This window comes from Cebidichthys violaceus, unplaced genomic scaffold, assembly GCF_023349555.1.
Source record: "Cebidichthys violaceus isolate CVI_PGR_0920_01 unplaced genomic scaffold, fCebVio1.0.p SCAF_4, whole genome shotgun sequence".
Taxonomy (NCBI): domain Eukaryota; kingdom Metazoa; phylum Chordata; class Actinopteri; order Perciformes; family Stichaeidae; genus Cebidichthys; species Cebidichthys violaceus.
In genome coordinates, this window is record NW_027176594.1 from 14961718 (window position 1) to 14981497 (window position 19780).

General features: G+C 43.6%; 1 protein-coding gene across 6 annotated transcripts; it reads left to right on the forward strand.

Moving 5' to 3' along the window:
• Positions 1–265: 265 nt before the first annotated feature.
• Positions 266–19387, forward strand: LOC137884812 (transcription activator BRG1). Of its 6 annotated transcripts, none has more exons than XM_068726834.1 (34): positions 266–354; positions 952–1205; positions 1776–1908; positions 2594–3154; positions 3348–3443; positions 4613–4871; positions 5136–5262; positions 5393–5566; positions 5693–5866; positions 5974–6150; positions 6257–6304; positions 6913–7043; positions 8261–8318; positions 8399–8508; positions 8651–8798; positions 8926–9089; positions 9220–9286; positions 9408–9518; positions 10046–10288; positions 10411–10524; positions 10725–10832; positions 12075–12161; positions 12495–12541; positions 12648–12814; positions 12957–13120; positions 14022–14282; positions 14372–14449; positions 14542–14760; positions 14895–15175; positions 15755–15863; positions 15972–16073; positions 16688–16820; positions 17137–17276; positions 17653–19387. In XM_068726834.1, exons 2-34 carry the CDS (start codon positions 990–992, stop codon positions 17686–17688), a joined length of 5043 nt encoding a protein of 1680 aa, XP_068582935.1. In that variant the 5' UTR covers positions 266–354; positions 952–989; the 3' UTR covers positions 17689–19387. The 6 variants fall into 6 exon arrangements, with proteins under 6 accessions (XP_068582935.1, XP_068582936.1, XP_068582937.1 ...); XM_068726835.1 differs by having other exon boundaries at positions 14913–15175; XM_068726836.1 differs by having other exon boundaries at positions 14022–14249.
• Positions 19388–19780: the final 393 nt, after the last annotated feature.

A 19780-nucleotide genomic window follows, 5' to 3' on the forward strand; every position in this document is an offset into this window, starting at 1 on the left:
GTCGTGTACACTAATTAATGAAACGAATATTAACAGAACAAAAAAGTAATGCAAAAAGTGATTTTAGCATTAAAATTATTTTTTAAAGGCCATATTTAAGCAAATGCAGACTGTTCTCCTTATATTCCTTAAGGTGACGTTAAAACCTATATTTGAGTATAACTAAAGGACTCTTCTCCATTTACACACACTGTACAGTACAGACTTTACAAAATTCAGAGCCTTGCTGGAGCTGCACACGCATGCGCGCTGCCGCACAGCCGTGACTAGACATTCGGTCATAGAAGAGGCGGAGGGGGCGCTCGAGCCGCGCCGGCGAAACAAATCAACGCTCGAAGGCACATTACGAAGAGGGTGAGTAGACTAATTGCGTCAACCGCTGCGCCGTCTTTCTCATCCCCCGCAAATACCAACTCGGGAGCGCAGACATTCACCCGGGACCGCCTGTCCTGTTCATGCGGGTAGGTCAGTCGCACAAGCACAGTCCGCCATTCCCCTTTTTTATATTTAACGAGACACCCTTTCGTGGTCGGAGGGGGAGGGGGGGGGGGGGGGGGGGGGGTCTCAATAGCATGGGCTCATGTGCATAATTTACTGTGATTGCCCCCGTGTTCAGTTCAAGTGCAGTGGTAGATCCTGCAGCCGTAATGGCATCTGCGCGCAACGGATGATTTGCTGCAGCGCAGTGAGAGAATGGAGAGTCTTCATCTGACAGGCGTTGGATAAGATTCAACCATATCTTGCAAAGATTGTGCAGCCACATCATTTATCAGAACGGCATAGTTAAATGAGACATGCAGCCTCACTGTCCAGATGTCTCCAACAGTTCTGTCTAATCAAACCACTAAATTAATGCTAATTTAGATCAATTACTTTTGCATATTGCAAATGAGTTTAGCAAAGACCACGTCCTCCTCCTCTCTCTCACCTTCTCTCTGTCATTTCTCTCAGGTCCCTGTTGCTCACCGAGGAGCAGGAGATCCAGGGCGATGTCAACACCAGATCCCCCCATGGGAGGCACCCCTCGCCCAGGTCCTTCCCCTGGTCCGGGTCCCTCCCCCGGGGCTATGCTGGGCCCCAGCCCTGGGCCCTCCCCGGGCTCCTCTCACGGTATGATGGGCCCCAGCCCGGGCCCTCCCTCCTCTGGACACTCCCAGCCAGGGCCCTCTGGATACGGCCAGGACAACATACACCCTCTGCACAAAGTAAGGACGCACAGACCCCCAATGTCCCGCTGAGACATACCACAGCTGTAATCCCAGTCCTTTGGGAAACAGAGGTGGCATGTCAGCAGTTATTTTGAAATCCATATCCAGCAAATCGATATTTCTGCATATTAAGGAGTTAAAACATCACATTCACATAATCTCTAGACTGTACCATGCAGCTATATGGATGTTAATTCCACAGAAAGACATTAAACTTGATAACTGGATTTACTGCACCTTCAATTTAAATTTCCATCATGGCTCCACGCCATCACAATGGGCACATGCTGACATGGCACATTGTAGCACTAATCCATATTGTAGAAAGCAATTATTACTTTTAGCCTGTAATACTTTGGAAAAGATGAAGTTGCATATTAATCCATGCATGTTAAAAACTCATAGTCATTTATGTGTCAAATTGTCACCGTCATCATCTTACAACTCCTTACATTTTATATATGATTTATTTCAATGTGCTTTTTCCCTGTTAGAACTATATGATGTTTGCAGCTGAAACTACCAGGATGATAGTTTCGTTTCAACCCCGTTTGATTTCTCCCACAGTCCATGGAGAGCCTGCATGAGAAGGGCATGGGTGAGGAGGGCCGCTTCAGTCAGATGAAGGGACTGTCTATGAGACAGGGCGGGCACAGTGGTATGGGCCCCCCGCCCAGCCCTCTGGACCAACACTCGCAAGGTAGGCGCTACGTAGACTTAGCTTACGCAATTTCACCCTTCCCAGAATTGTGCAAGACCAGTTGTGCGTTCATGTGGCCTGGCCGGCTCATAGGGAGTGTCTCTGTTGTAGCAGGCCGTTGTGAGCCATTGTTTCAAACTCTTTAAAGTTTTTTTTATATCAAAACACAGCAGAGCAGCTTAGTGTAACAAAGGCACTGCTACTAGTCAGGTAGCAACTTTGTGGCTTTGTCGTTTGCATGCAGCAGTCTGCTATAAGGAAGGGACACAGGGAGTGAAACAAGACAGAATTAGCACTGTGAATCAGCGTTAACAACATTATGAAACAACAGTCTGGTGGGATTTGAATAGTGTTGAGGGAATGACTCATTATTCATTGGGCCAAGCTGCAGGATTTTGTTAAAGGGATAGTTACGACATTTTGGGAATTCAGTTTATTCACTTTCCTGCTAAGAGTTAGATCTTGTGTCAATGCGCTAAATATGAAGCTACAGCCAGCAGCCTGTTCACTCATCTTAGCATCAAGACTGGAAAGTTGGAAACAGCTAGCTCACTAATTAACATGTCATGTCTTGATTGTTTAATATGAACCACAAAACATCAATTTGTGGTTTTACTGAGATTATTTATGGGAATATTTCTTGGTCAGACAAATATTTCCCAAAATGTAAAATTTGTCCTTCCAGGTTACCACTCTCCATTGGGTGGCTCTGACCACTCCAGCCCTGTCCCTTCAAATGGCCCCCCCTCTGGACCTCTTATGCCATCATCCTCCTCCTCCTCCTCCTCTGGTGGTCCCGGCTCTGCCTCTGCACCGTTGGATGGTCCCAGTGGCGACCAACACACCCTGGGTCTCAATAACCGGCCTGGCCCTCCAGGTAGCTCCGGTCCAGGCCCCAGCCCTGGAGCCAGCCTGGGCCCCGGTGTCTCCAGCCTCGTTCCTGGCCTTGAACCTGGAGGCCCTCTGTGCCCTGGAGGTCCTGGTGGTCCTGCAGGCCCTACTCCTTTCAACCAGAACCAGCTTCACCAACTCAGAGCCCAGATCATGGCTTATAAGATGCTGGCCCGGGGGCAGCCCCTGCCAGACCACCTCCAGATGGCTGTCCAAGGGAAGAGGCCGATGCCCGGGATGCAGCAGCAGCCCATGCCCAGCATGGCTCCCGGAACTGGAGGCGGTCCAATAGGTGGGCCAGTAGGACCAGTACCAGTGCCTGGGCCTATGGGCTCAGGCTACAGTCGAGTTCATGGTGAGCATGCACGGGAAAACGTGTGGAATACCAAGCTATACCGTGGTCTGATGGGTAATTAATTGAAGAACATTAAATTTTCATACTGTAGTTTGTGCAAATTATCACCAAAGACTTCTTCTCAAATCGTATTTTTTTGTGTTTGAAATGCACCAAATGTCTTAGAATAATTTGCACATATTTGTTTCTTTAGGAATGATGGGTCCCAACATGCCTCCTCCAGGCCCATCGGGTACAGTTGGGATGCAGGGACAAAACCCAAACGGACCTCCGAAATCCTGGCCTGAAGGTATGTGGTGCTGTTGCTGTGAGAGCTCATGAAGCCTGACTCTCACTAGTGTGAGTGATATTAGCTCGAGGAACAGGGGCTGAGTGAAAGCTGGTACGTCCATGTCCGGGTAAGAAAAGTAGTATACAGTTAGGATAGGAACAATATGTTCATATGCCAATATATGAGGACAAGTGTGTCATAATTTAAGAATTTCTTGATAAGAGTTTATGACTTTAGCATTATGTTCACATTGTAGACCCTGGCACATTATAATGTGTTGCTATAGGCTGCATCTTCTTACATTTATTCTCCCTTCCAGTATTTATCCTGATATTAATCCAAACAAACTATTTTTGTTTACTTAAAGATGCCCTGTGGAGTTTTCTTGTAAACAATCAAAAAGTTATGTAAACATTTAGTGCTTCTCACCAAACCACATTGTAAATACGATAAATACATTAAATACGGGGATATATATATATATATATATATATATATATATATATATATATATATATATATATATATATTTGATTCAAACCCTGCATTGTTTAAAACCATCTTTTTTCTTTTTACTTTTAGTATATATTGCAGCTGCCTTTCCAAAGTATAAACTGTTGCATGCAGTATGCATTCAAATGTGACATACTACTTTCTCATATTATGGCACCTTGAACTTTGACCCTCTTGCTCATATATCCACTGTGTAGAGAGGATTGTGGGTCAGAACAGCCAGAAGATCATGCTGGCTTGCATTCTTCAAAATGTGACCAGATGCAGTAGATGGAACACACAGCATGTTTATTTGCTAGCAGTCTACTTCTTCCTTGTCTTTGTTGGTGCATGAATACGTTTCATTGGTGCCTTTCATTGAAAACCAATGACTGGTATGTGTACGTCGTCGCCCTCATGGTTGTGCACAATACAAACAGTATTCCCACTCTTAAAAGCATTGCTCCATAGTGCCACCAGTGGTCAATAACTCCCCAGGCTACCTTTAAGCTTAAAAGACATAACTTCCTGTGCAGCAGAAGAGGTTTTAGTGTCCTGTGGTCTAAATGTTGCTTGAACCCTACCAAAAACAGAATTATAGGGAGGGACACAAACATTTTTTTCATGAAAATAATACATTTTCTATATATTGAACGTCGACCTTTCCTTCATTCCCACTCTCAACTTCCCTCCAGGTCCCATGGTGAACGCAGCAGCCCCCTCCAACGCACCCCAAAAGCTTATTCCCCCTCAGCCCACAGGTCGGCCCTCTCCTGCCCCGCCCTCAGTTCCCCCCGCCGCCTCCCCAGTAATGCCGCCACAGACTCAGTCCCCCGGCCAGCAAGCACAGCCTACTCCCATGATGCCTTACCACGCCAAGCAGAACCGCATTACCCCCATTCAGAAACCCTGCGGCCTCGACCCAGTGGAGATACTGCAGGAGAGGGAGTTCAGGTACGCCAGGGGATTCACACTTTCCCTAATCTCATTTACTTTTTCTGGAGCGGAAAATGACTGAATCTGAAGGGTGGAATGGTGACTGCACTATAAACAGTACACTGCTCGAGAGATTTCTTGCTGAATTTATTTTAAGCAATTCAAAACTTTTACCACAAGTTTTTTCTTGTATACTGTCTACCAGAGGTACTCAAAATCCAAAGTAAAAAAAACACAATTCATAAATAGTTCATAATAAAATGCAACTTAGTACTCCCTCAGGTTACAGGCTCGTATCACTCATCGTATTGCTGAACTGGAGAACCTGCCGGGCTCTCTGGCTGGTGATCTACGTACCAAAGCTACTATAGAGCTCAAAGCCCTCCGACTGCTGAACTTCCAGAGACAGGTATGCACATACAAAAGTTTCACCTTCAACCTTCACAGCATCGCATTTCTTTTGCGTGTTTTCAGTGGCTAATGACGTTTTGCATATTTGACGTTTTGCATATTGGTCCTTGCGCATTAACTATCCACAGTTACGTCAGGAGGTGGTGGTGTGTATGCGCCGCGACACAGCTCTGGAGACCGCCCTCGATGCCAAGGCCTACAAGCGAAGCAAGCGGCAGTCTCTGCGAGAGGCGCGCATCACGGAGAAACTGGAGAAACAGCAGAAGATCGAGCAAGAGCGCAAGCGCAGACAGAAACACCAGGTAGAGGACAAATGCAGTCGTGATGTCACCTATGAGATTAAAAGTGGTATTTTTTTTAATGGCTCCTCTCTTCTCCTGTGTTTTGTCTTCGCTGCCCTTCTTTGTGTACTTGCGCTCTGTTCTCAGGAGTATCTCAACAGCATCCTGCAGCATGCCAAAGACTTCAAAGAGTACCACCGCTCCATCACGGGTAAAATGCAGAAACTGACCAAAGCAGTGGCGACGTACCATGCCAACACGGAACGGGAGCAGAAGAAAGAGAATGAGCGCATCGAGAAGGAGAGGATGAGGAGGCTCATGGTAAGGAGGAACCACACAGACGCCGTCACGCAAGCATGAACGTCACACACTTGCCAGTATACACATGCTCCTACACACACTGTATGTGCGTCTGCGCCCCCCCCCAGGCTGAGGATGAGGAGGGCTATCGTAAACTGATTGACCAGAAGAAGGACAAGCGTCTGGCCTACCTGCTGCAGCAAACCGACGAGTACGTTGCCAACCTCACCGAGCTGGTACGAGCTCACAAAGCTGTGCAGGCCCTCAAGGAGAAAAAGAAGAAGAAGAAGAAGAAAAAGAAGAAGGTATGGGGAAAACCAGGAGCTGTGATCTTTGTTTGCGACAGTGAATGACTGTGAGAGTTGTATGTGAGTCTCTGTTGTGACTACTCAGCTTCTTCTTGTCTCGCAGTTGGAGATCGCTGAGGCTCAGACCGCTGCTATGGGTCCTGATGGAGAGGTGAGCAGATGCAACAGCTCTAGTGATGGCATTAAAAATAGTTAAGAAAGAAGTAGTTAAAGCAGATACTCAAACTGATTTTGCGATACCTTTGCTCTTTAAATATGTTGGGTTCACATTACTGGGAATCTTTGTTTAGATTAGACCTCTTTTTAAACACAGCATGGACCAAAATTCACACAAAGCTTCAGCGGGGTAATGTTGTTCTTTCTAATCATGGAAAAAGTAAAACCTGCAAACTGTTTGCTCCCAAAATAAATTTTTGTTGACCGTTCAAATATTTATCAGCTATATTTTCACGGTGCACAAAGCAGCACCAACAAACACCACCGGTTTATATATACATATCTCAAACCAATGGCTATCTGTAACTCGTGACCAAACTTAGCCCACTCAATGCCATGTGTGCATACGTGTAGAAATAATATTCATGCAGCATACACTGTATTTAATTTGGATATTTGCTCAATACTTAGTGGTTGTTAAACTCAACTTTCACACACAGTCTTAACCATCTGAAGCTTTGTTTCTTCTCCATCAGCAGCCATTTAAACCCAGCCCAATGAAACTAGCCCCGTCCTTAAGATAACTTGCTTGGTCTCCTGCAGCCTCTGGATGAGACGAGTCAGATGAGTGACCTTCCCGTGAAGGTCATCCATGTGGACAGTGGGAACATCCTGACAGGAGTGGACGCTCCTGAAGCTGGACAGCTGGAGACCTGGCTGGAGATGAACCCCGGGTGAGACTGTCTGGAGAGAGGAGGAGTGGCTTATGTGTGAGAATGTGTGTGTCTATGGCTGTAAGTGCTGCAATGTCTGTCAGTCTGTTGGTCTGTTGATACGTCTGGGCAATATATAGATATTGTGATGCGAGACTAGATATCTTCTTAGATTTTGGATATCGTAATATGGCATAAGTGTTGTCTTATCTTGGTTTTAGACGATGCATTACAGTAAAGTGATGTCTGTTTCTGAACTTAGCTGTTCTATCATTTGCCTTTACCCACTTACTCATTATGTCCACATTACTGATGATTATTTATCAAAAATCTCATTGTGTAAATATGTAAAAGCACCAATGGTCAACCATATAATATATCGTTATGGTTGACGTTTTTGGTAAAAAATATAACATTATTTTTATATAATATTATTATATATTATTATTATTATTCAATTTTTGATTTTCTCCTCATCGCCCAGCCCTCTCGAAATACTGAATCTTGGCAAGGGATGAATTCCCATGAAATTCAAGGTCCAGAGAGGAAAAATTATATATGTGATGACCTCTTTGACTTTTCATCTCGCACCATCAACTGGCTCGACTCTTAGTTGTGACTTAGGTGCTTCAGTGCTACATACCATGGTAAAGGTGCTAACTGTATGCACATTTGCATGCTAAATGAACAACTTTAACTTTATTGTCCCCCAGGGTTCATTTGTCCTGCAGCAAAAACATGATACCTGTATGCTAGTTAGCTTAACATTATATTACTAAACACAAGCATGTTAACTTGCAAATATTATGATGCTAAAAGGCTAAATATTACCTGTCAGCATGTTAATGTCTGGTTGTTGTTACTACGTATGTCAGCCTTTATGCTAACTCATGCTAGCATGCTACGTTATCAATCGCTTCAAAGCAAAATTGAGCCTAACTATACCAGAAGTACCACCCGGACTGATCAAAATTGAGTTGTACTGAGTTGAAGTTGTTCTTCCAGTTTTCAGACAGTATAATCTTTGTTTCCTGGTATGTTATGAACGGTATAGCCTCACAGGGCTGCTAGCATGGCTACTGTTTCCTTTAGCCAGTTTCTTTTATTTAATACGCTTTAGGGCTTTTATGTGTGTGATTAAACATAGACATGTGCATGAGGATGACTTGTACAGTAGAAATGTGCAGTTACAGGGTCCGTTAGTCAACTTAATTTGAGTATGCCCGTATTTTGTCCAGTTATGAGGTGGCTCCTCGCTCAGACAGTGAAGACAGCGAGGAGGAGGAAGAGGAGGAGGTGGGTGGTTTTAAAAGACATGTTGACATGAAGCCAGTTTCACATTCACTGCTACCGGTCACTGACAAGCTGTCTGGCAGGAGGAAGAGGAGGAGCCTCAGCCATCAGCTACCCAGGTGGAGGAAAAGAAAAAGATTACAGACCCTGACAGCGAGGACGTGTCGGAGGTGGACGTCCGGCACATCATCGAGTGAGTACGCATATGGAGCATCACACTTAAATACATGTTTGTAAGAGTTATGTTCTCAGGGCCACCGTAAACAAAACAAAGCATGTGCTCATCAGGTATTTACAAAATGATCGAATAAAGCTGTTGTGTGTGTCCTCCGCAGAAACGCTAAGCAGGATGTGGATGACGAATACAGCGGCGCAGCGTTCGCCCGAAGCCTCCAGTCTTATTATTCTGTGGCTCACGCTGTCACAGAGAAGGTGGAGAAACAGTCCAGCTTGTTAGTAAATGGACAACTCAAACAGTATCAGGTGAACAAAGCACAATCTGATCAATTACATGATAGTCACTCTCTTGAACAAAGACTTGTTAAATTTTAGGACTTGACAAGGGAGGTAAATGTTTCTTTCGCTTGACTGTCCCTTCCATGTCTGTCAGGTTAAAGGTTTGGAGTGGCTGGTTTCCCTCTACAACAACAACCTGAATGGGATCCTGGCGGACGAGATGGGTTTGGGAAAAACCATCCAGACCATCGCCCTCATCACGTACCTCATGGAGCACAAACGGCTCAATGGGCCCTCCCTCATCATTGTACCACTCTCGTTAGTGTAACCTCTTAATTTTGTTCTCATTCGTCAGGGAAGTGATTTACACTACAATTAAAGAAAAAAAGGATTTTGTATTGTTCCGAATAAATTGCCGGATGACAACAGAGCTGCCTCTCATTGACAGAACTCTTTCTAACTGGGTGTATGAGTTTGACAAGTGGGCACCGACGGTGGTGAAAGTGTCCTACAAGGTGGGTTTTTGCAGCCAAGAACATGTGTTTCTAAAGATGCACATATTATTATTGTATTGTATCACTTTTTTGTAAAATATTGTGACCAGTTTATCTGTAATTACATTTTTTTGGCATTCAGGGGTCTCCTGCTGCCAGAAGAGCGTTCGTCCCCCAGCTGCGCAGTGGCAAGTTCAACGTTTTACTCACCACTTACGAGTACATCATCAAGGACAAACAAGTACTGGCCAAGGTGAGAACGGATGTACAAACAAACACGAGCAGAAGGACACGCACAAACACACCCAGGCAGTCATAGTGTCATTCCTATTTCCTAATCATTTGACTTTGCTTGAGGTTTCGATGTGTTTTTTTTGTTTGTCGTCTCCCACTCCCTAAATCCCCAAAAGTCTGAAAGTGTTTCATCCTGGCCAATCTGACCCCCCTGTGCTGCGTGTCAGTGCTTTCTCCTAGGTGCTGCCACACTGACACCGCCTGTATACCGCGTCCCCCCCACTGTCCTCTGTGGCCGTCATGCTGCTATGCTCTCATGTAGTCATATAGGCTTCCTGACTGCTCAAAGGTGGGTGTTGTAGTTCAGGCAAGAATAGCTCAAAAAGCTTTGGCTTGGCCCGGAGCCAGCACGCCTCATGAGGACAGAGAGGACAAGAGATGTTTCCTTCTGATCACTTTCTGTTTTTTGGTTGATTTGGATGCAGTTAAACAGTATAGCAGCGACTTTATCCAGACGTGCTCCTCCCCTCTCCTCGACCCCAACAGATTCGTTGGAAGTACATGATCGTGGACGAGGGCCACCGGATGAAGAACCACCACTGCAAGCTGACCCAGGTCCTGAACACCCACTACCTGGCACCGCGGCGGGTCCTGCTGACGGGCACGCCGCTGCAGAACAAACTACCCGAGCTCTGGGCGTTGCTGAACTTCCTCCTGCCCACCATCTTCAAGAGTTGCAGCACCTTCGAGCAGTGGTTCAACGCCCCGTTCGCCATGACTGGAGAGAAGGTGGAGAGAAGGGCTCGGTTGTAGCCACGTCACATTCGATATTTTAAGGAAAGCCTTTGCCAGACGACAGGCACAAGGTACACTGTCTTTCTTGACAAATGTCTGCCTCTTTTACTCTGCAGGTGGACCTCAATGAAGAGGAGACCATCTTGATTATCCGTCGTCTCCACAAAGTACTTCGGCCCTTCCTGTTACGCAGATTAAAGAAGGAAGTGGAGGCACAGCTTCCAGAGAAGGCATGTTTCACCTAATTTAGCACACACAGCTAACTTATATACTAACACATGAGAAGAGACGAGCACATATTAGTCCAGATGATCTCCTAATGGATGGGAAAGAAAACCTCTAGTGTTCACAAGTATTTTTTTTATAATATAATGATTACAATGCTGGTAAACTTCTTTCATTAGTTCCCCCTGTCTCTCGTCTCCACCAGGTGGAGTACGTGATCAAGTGTGACATGTCGTCTCTTCAGAGGGTGCTGTACAGGCACATGCAGGCCAAGGGGGTCCTGCTCACTGATGGATCAGAGAAGGACAAGAAGGTGAGGACATGAACACTGTGTGGGTATTTGGCTCAGGCATCAATAGAACTTAACAACACCAAAATAAAATAGTTTCTACTCTATTCAACTCAGTTTTGTGTTTTCGGAAGTTTATGTGTCCCATACTGTTCGTTTACTTTTCATAATCAAAAATGTTCTCAATTCTGGAAATGATAGTTGTGAAACACGACAGCTGTGGCCGGAGGTATTGTGTTTCCTGGTTCAGTCAATTCACGTGAAAGTAATATTACATTACATTACAGTCATTTAGCAGACGCTTTTATCCAAAGCGACTTACAATAAGTGCATTCAACATTGGTAATCAAAAGAACTACTAGTCACCAGAAGTCATAAGTACATTTCCTTTTCCAAACAAGCATCTAAGAGCATGAAGCAGAGCATAACTCAGAGCCAAAGTACAGTGCAGAAACAAGAAAAACAGTTAGTGCTATAAGTAATACGAATACAATAAGTGCAACAAGCTAGTATGAATACAATAAATGCTGAGAGGGTAGCACTTCCTGAAGAGGTGGGTTTTCAGCCTGCGCCGAAAGATGGGCAGCAACTCCGCTGTCCTGACGTCAGTGGGAAGTTCATTCCACCACTGTGGGGCCAGAACAGAAAACAGCCGTGACCGGGTCGATCGGCTGCCAGGACCTCTGAGCGACGGGGCAACCAATTGCCCCGAGGCATTTCAACAACACCTGGCAATTTGGCAAAAAAGTCCACTTGGATTCAAGTTGACATTTCTAAAAAAAATCATATGCTAATTTTGAAAATTTCACACAAATGTCTTTGAGGATGAAGTGATGACATTTTGGACAGACATGGATGTAAACTGCAACTTGACTGGTTTGTGAAGGTAAACAACTACAAAGTGGTAATTATAGTTCGTAATAGGCTAAATAATATGTGGCACTAGATCATTTGATCACACCTGGAGACTCATTTAAGGAGGCAGGTCTAGTAGATGTTTGGCTTTCACTGTGAGAAAAGACTTGAATTGCTTGTTTGACATTCATAAAGAATCTTTAGGAAACATTCAGAATGAAAAGAAAATAGATTTATTTATTTTTGCTGATGCTGAAGTTTAATTGTCATTCTCACTTTTAAATACTCATTGCTTTAATTGAAGCCTAGAGGGAGAATCGATGACTGCCTTTACCCTTTATGAATAAATGTTGAATGAAAGAATAACGTTGTGATTACAAGCTGTACGTTTTGTCTGGTTGCGTTTACCAGGGTAAAGGAGGCACAAAGACCCTGATGAACACCATCATGCAGCTGAGGAAGATCTGTAACCACCCGTACATGTTCCAGCAAATAGAGGTGATGCAAAAACATTTAGTCTCTCAGTTATTTGTTTCACTGTTTTCTTTGTAGATTTGTCAGGACATAAGGAGGTAGAGAGGTTTAATCCACTGCTCCCCATTTGCTGATGTCCAGGCCAGCACCCTGCGTGGTAGCTCTCTGACATCAGTGTGAATGGGTGAATGATCGGCAAAAACCTTGTAAAGTGCTTTGGATAAAAGGCATTTAGCGAGTGTAAAACCCAGAAAGCACACTAACATCGATGCAAAAAATCTCTTTTCACACACTAGATTGCCTTGGCAATACAATAGGAAGCCACATACTGAAGTGTTCCGCTTTGTCTTTTTGCAGGAATCTTTCTCTGAACATTTAGGATTCTCTGGTGGGATAGTCCAGGGGTAAGTGCTAGTTCCTCTTTAGGTCAAGATCACACACACACACACACACACACACACACACACACGCTGTAACCCTTGTAACCTACACCGCCTACCTTTACGTCAGCCCTGACCTGTATCGAGCATCGGGAAAGTTTGAGGTGTTGGATCGAATCCTACCAAAGCTGAACGCAACAAACCACAAAGTGCTGCTCTTCTGTCAGATGACCACGCTCATGACCATCATGGAGGACTACTTTGCCTATCGCAGCTTCAAGTATCTGCGTCTGGATGGTGAGACAGTTCACTTGGAGATGGTTGTGAATTTAATTCTTTTTCCCTGAAATCTCGTTCCTTTTGTAACACTTTGCTGCTTGTTTTTCCTTCATTTCCTTCATGTGCTTTTCTTCTCTCTTGTCCACTTCTTACATCTCAGGCACTACGAAAGCTGAGGATAGAGGAATGTTGCTGAAGACATTCAATGAACCAGGGTCAGATTACTTTATCTTCCTCCTGAGCACAAGAGCTGGAGGCCTCGGCCTCAACTTGCAGTCTGCCGACACAGTGGTTATTTTTGACTCTGACTGGAACCCACATCAGGTGTGATGCACGTTTGTTTTGATTTACAAAAGACACCATTTAATCAAAGCAACATCAATTTGCTTTCAGATGTAGCGGAGGCTAGTGTCTGCGGGACACTTGCTATACACACACAACAATAGACATGAACACAGAGACTTCAGGTTCAGACAATAAATGGTTACTAGTAGTCAGTTTGTTTGAGTTCAAGAGAATAGTGTAAACCAAAAGAAAATGAATGTCTCACAGCATTATACAATGTACTGTTTCAATTTAAATCCTGCAGATAATGTTTGGTTAACTGTTAAGCTGCTGCTGAAATGCTGAGTGGAGTCGCTCATTGAACCATTTCAAGCTCAAGATTTAAATCAACAAGCTCCTGGGTTTCTTGCATTGTATTTAAAAGAAATGCATCATTAAAATAAATGTTGGTCTGTAACTTTTTGTATGACGCATCTATAATGCAATATGTACGTACTTATAATGCATTATAATCTGCTTATAGCACCGTATAATTAGAATTATAAGCCCTCATATATATTCATGATGCTTTCTAACAGTCAATGCACTTTATGAAGCATTTTATAATGACTTATGCTTAAGGATCATAGTGTATTATAATTCCCATAGTAACACATTATACTCTTTTTTTTTTAAATGCATTGTAATCACCGTTTGTTGCATTATAATGTGATTATAAGATACTTTAAGTGGCCATTGTTTGATTTAAGTAAAGTGAAAAAATATTAAATATAAATTCTAAATCTATAACACTTTACTTAAAGCAAACAATGACCACTTACACTAACTTATAATTACATTATAATGCATTATAACAGTAATTATAATGTCTTATAACTGCAAAAAAAAGTATGAGTGACTGACCAGCAATTATGAAGTATCTGTCTTTGTCCTCCTCCAGGACCTGCAGGCTCAGGACAGAGCCCACCGCATCGGTCAGCAGAACGAGGTGCGGGTGCTGCGCCTCTGCACGATCAACAGCGTTGAGGAGAAAATCCTGGCCGCTGCCAAGTACAAACTGAACGTCGACCAAAAGGTCATTCAGGCCGGCATGTTTGACCAGAAGTCCTCCAGCCACGAGCGCAGGGCCTTCCTGCAGGCCATCCTAGAACACGAGGAGCAAGACGAGGTCTGGGGTCAGGAAGTGTGTCTTCGCATTAATGTGTGTGCGTGCGTGCACCGGAAACACCGTTTTTTTAAAGAGTGAGCTTGCTTATGCTCCGCTTGCCAATGTGTGCCTGCTGTGTTCAGGAGGAGGATGAGGTGCCAGATGACGAGACGGTCAACCAGATGATTGCCAGGAGCGAGGAGGAGTTCGATCAGTTCATGGTCAGTGTTTGGAGGATAAATTACAGCTCATACAGACATAACTCCTCTCCCTACTTATTCATTATGTTGCCCTCTTCGTCTCCCTCCCTCAGCGCATGGACCTGGATCGCCGTCGCGAGGAGGCCCGTAACCCTCGGCGAAAACCTCGTCTGATGGAGGAGGACGAGCTGCCCACCTGGATCATGAAGGACGACGCCGAGGTTGAACGACTGACCTGCGAGGAGGAGGAGGAGAAGATGTTTGGACGCGGATCTCGGCAGCGGAAGGAGGTGGACTACAGCGACTCACTGACGGAGAAGCAGTGGCTCAAGGTCATTAGCCTCAATGCGGAAAGGGCAGAGACCCAGATGTCAAATTCAAATACAAAATAAAAGCTCTTTGCTTTCTGGAGTAAAGGGTCCACTCTCCATTTTGTGATATCAATACCTTTGTTTTAATCTTGCAGTCTATGTTTCCTGTGCAGGCGATAGAGGAGGGAACGCTAGAGGAGATCGAGGAGGAGGTGCGTCACAAAAAGACGACCCGAAAGAGGAAGCGGGATCGCGACCTGGATCTCCCCGGGCCCTCCTCTTCCTCGGGGGGACGAGGACGAGGGGACAAAGATGAGGATGGGAAGAGGCAGAGGAAGAGGGGACGACCGCCTGCTGAGAAACTCTCCCCAAACCCCCCCGTCCTCTCGAAGAAGATGAGGAAGATCGTGGACGCCGTCATCAAGTATAAAGACAGGTAGCTCACACGTTTTCTGGTGCTTCTCCATGCATTTTTCACAACAGCTTACACACATTTCCTGAGTTGATTTTGTTCTGCCCTCACCGAAACATCACTGATCAGACATTTAGACTGTCGTGTTTATGAAGTAACCCATTAGATGTCACACAAATGGCATCAAACACACGGACACCATTCTACACCAGTAAAACTGAAGTTATTAATTAGTCACCAAACATGTGTTCAACACTTTGCACTTTGCAATGTCATGCTACTCTAAATCAGCAGTTTTTATTATTAGGGTTTTATATGTTCGTTGACAGTGTTTTATGTATGAAAATGTGTGACTATGGTTGACAGAGAAACTAATGTGAAGAGAAAAATCCACATGTCAGCTAGAAACTGGCAAACAGTAGTTGATCTGAACTGTGAAGCTAAAATTAACACATTTTGTTCATAGATAAGTCAGTTATTTCTCACCCATAGTGTTTGAATAGAATAAATGCACAAAGGGGGATTTGATATGCTGAATTCAATCAGCTTTCAGCTTGTTGATAAAAGTGTTTTGTCTCATCCTGATGATGTCATTTCCTGCAGCGCCAGTGGGCGTCAGCTGAGCGAGGTGTTCATCCAGCTGCCGTCTCGAAAAGAGCTGCCGGAGTACTACGAACTGATCCGTAAGCCTGTGGACTTCAGGAAGATCAAGGTTAGATCAGGAAAAACAACAACAACAAAAATAAAGAAAATGTTATGGTCAACGGATGTGACGTTCTCTTATATATTTAGTGTTGCACATACTGTATCTTCGCTGTAGGAGAGGATTCGGGGTCATCGCTACCGCAGTCTGGGTGACCTGGAGAGAGACGTCATGCTGCTCTTCCAAAACGCTCAGACCTTCAACCTAGAGGGATCGCTGGTGAGACTTACTTCACTCACGCATGCAGAAAAACCCCTGCTGTCCTCGACTGTGTACTGTTCAGTATACGGCTCTCACATGGTGTATGTCTGATTTTTACCCACTGCAGAAATTAACATTTGTCTTACTTTCATATCTCAGCCACTACTTGTTCTTTATTTAGGAAACTTGGAGGACATTATACATGTTTTTACTGTGCTCTTTTGTTATATATATATATATATATATATATATATAACAAATAGTGTAGTATAGTATATAATAGCATAGTCCCATTATAATGGAGAGAAGACGGCTGATATCGCCCAAATTTTGCAACTCACACCGAAACGATCTAGATTCTAGACTTATAAATAGCACTGCAGGTAAGAGGAGAAATTTGTATTTTTGGGGTGGGCTGTCCCTTTAAAGCTGTTACTGCAACATCACCTTACAATATATGCATCTTGTTCATGATGCCTATATCATGCATGACTTTCCCTCTCTATCTGCCCCCATCATAAAATGCTGAAAATCTTAAAAATCACAGATGAACTGTGGTCACTGAGAGCGCCGTTGTTACCTCTATGCACTTGATGTTGATAGTAAACAGTTGTTTTCTACCATGTGAGCAGATATATGAAGACTCCATAGTCCTCCAGTCGGTGTTTACCAGTTTGAGGCAAAAGATCGAGAAGGAGGAGGAAAGTGAGGGAGAGGAGAGCGAGGAAGAGGAAGAGGAGCTGGAGGAAGGATCGGAGTCTGAATGTAAGCTTCTATGTCCGAGTAAAGAGAGCGGCACAGGACTGTTGTTAAGTGTTAGTCTGTTGTTGTTTGTATAATGTAAGTTATCTTCCATATTTAATTTGAGTTGTACTAGTTGTGATGTCCTTTTTCCCACTGACTCTTTTTCACATGAAACACACACTAAGTTTCCCTTCAGTTACATTGTTTTGATGACAAAATGCTTTTTTTTCCACACTTGAATCTTTATTTATACCGTAAACATGATTAATGTGTGTGTGTGTGTGTGTGTGTGTGTGTGTGTGTGTGTGTGTGTGTGTGTGTGTGTGTGTCTCTCCAGCTCGCTCAGTGAAAGTGAAGATCCGTCTGGGAAAGAAGGATAAAGGTGGAGATCGAGGGAAGGGACGCAGCAGACGAACAGGACGCACCAGAGCCAAACCTGTTGTCAGTGATGACGATTCTGAGGATGAGCAGGAAGAGGTAACTCACATTTTCAGCCTTAAAACAGCTTTAAGAAGTTGTTATTCAGAGGTCTAAGCAAAGGTGAACACACAGATGACTTACCTACATAGTTATTTACGTGCACTATTGTTTTCTTTACAGTGACATATGGGATGTGTTTTTGTTGAAAGAACAAATATAAGGCTGTGATCAAGTGGAAAAAACAAAAATGAAAAACGATATCCCTTTAGAGAGGAAGAATATTGTTGAACTTTGTAAAAAATGAGTATTACGTAGAGAAGAGAATGACTGACGGATGTTCTCAGACGACATTTCTTCTCCATTCTTAACTATATCTTTCTACCAACTTTATCAGATATCATGCAGCAGACATTCTCTTGTATCTCTCCTCCAGGAGCGCTCCCCCAGTGCCACTGACGAGGAGTCCTGAACTGTACCGTGAGGTGGGAGAGAAGGGGGCGTAAAGGGACACCCCACCTACTGAAGCCCTGCATTTACAGTAAATAAATCCATCCACCCTCAGTCAAATGTCATAGGACTCAAATAGAAGGGACAGTACCGTTACAACAGGAACAGATGCATATCGATATCAAGGTGGAAACGCTACACAGACAATATCATGAAATGCACAAATGAGTTGGACTATGCACATCGCTGCATTAAACTTTTTTTGTTTCTCTGTCGGAGCCTCAGTGTGAAAAAACCTGAACACAGACGGATCACATCAGCTTTTTATCTTCGTGTTCAATTTCAGGAGCGTCTTTGATCAGTTTTTATGAGAATGTTGTCAGTGTGCGGATTTTAAAAACACTCCTAGGAATCAGCTCGACTTAGAAAATATACTGCAAATGCCATGAAGCCGTGTGTAATTGCAACAATTAAAACTGTAACACTTTCGTTAAAGTCCCGCTATTTACCATTTATAAGCAGTATATAAACGTAGTTAATAAATCGTTGATAACATGCTATAATGTAGTTGTACGCAGCTATAAGCACATTTCTCCTATGAAGACGTATTTTATATTATTACTTTTGTGTTTTACGATATTTTAGCTGACTTATGGCTGACTGTAGGACGAGTTATAGCTGTTGACAAATACATTCATGTGTATATCTGCTTACAAGTACAATATAGTGTGTTATAAACCACTTGTTAAATCTTTATATAGTGTTTATAAATGCTTATAGTGTTACCATTACAACCCAGCATTCGTTAAGACGGTTTTTTTTGGGGGGACAAATTGTGATCCAAAGTGAGTCCTTAGCTCACCCGAGGAGTTAGAACTGGCGGGATCCAGTAAAGTGAAGCAAACAACGTTGAATGTAAACAGAAAATGTTTTCAGACGGAGCTGTGTTTTCACCCAGCGACTACCTTCCCTTCCCTTCCCTTACCTGGACACACAGACCTGATGTTTTCACCTCTGCTTCACTGTGGTGTTTTGTGTTGTAACAACAGCCAGCCACCGTGGAGCCACTGTGATGACAGAGGTGTGTGCACATCGCATATCTGTGACCAGCGTTCACTGTTGGGAGTTGTGGATCCAGCCCGCTGTGGCCGCAGGGTGTTTCCAGACTTCTTAGAAGCTCTTTGGCAACTCACCACAGTTGACTGAGGTTTAATGGAGTTGGGTCCGGGTCACTGTAAAGCACAGTGCAAAAACAACCCTGCTGCTGCGTATACTTCCGATGTAAGCACTTATAACTGTTGATTGTAGACTTAAAGAATCATGAGGTCGTATTCCATCAATGAGTACTGTAACTTTAATTGCTTCTCCTTCAGTTGTTGTGTGGTGATTTTAAGATTTCTGAACTGTTCAATGTACTTTTGCACTTTTTCTGTGTTTGATTTCAAGACAAAGGACCAGAGGGACAGTGGCTCTTCTCTGCTTGTGAACGCCTCACGGCTGTACGGTGTTGGATATACTGTATAGAGTGTATTTTTTGGGCATAATGTCAATGCACGTGTGTACAGCTCACCAAGTTCAGTACTGTACTTTTTTTTCGTTATGGTAGAGTGAACGACATACAACCAAAGCATCAACCTTTTTCTCCTCTAAATTATCGGGATCTGTCCGTGTTGTGCTGTGCTCATCATCGCTGGAACTCGAAACGTAACAATAAATCACAGTAAAAGCAAATGTTTGTCGTTTGTGTGACGTAGTGCTGAATTCATAAACTGATTCGCCAGTTGACAGAAAATTTATCTGCAGCATTTGGGATTTTTTTCAAGGAAAAATTCCAAAAATGTGCTTGTTCCAGTTTCGAAATGATGCCAGTTTGCTGTTTTTCTTTGCCTTGTATGATAGTAAATGGAATATCTTGTAATAGTTTTAAACTATTAATTTAACCAAAAACAGCTATTTAAAGACATCACCTTGGGCTCATTGTGATATGCATTTTACCATTTTCTGACGTAATATAATCAGCAGATTAATCAATAACAAAAATAACTTTACATTATTACAACATTATTTACAGCTGTATTCCAAATAGCTGGAGGTAACAGAGGAAACGAGGCGAT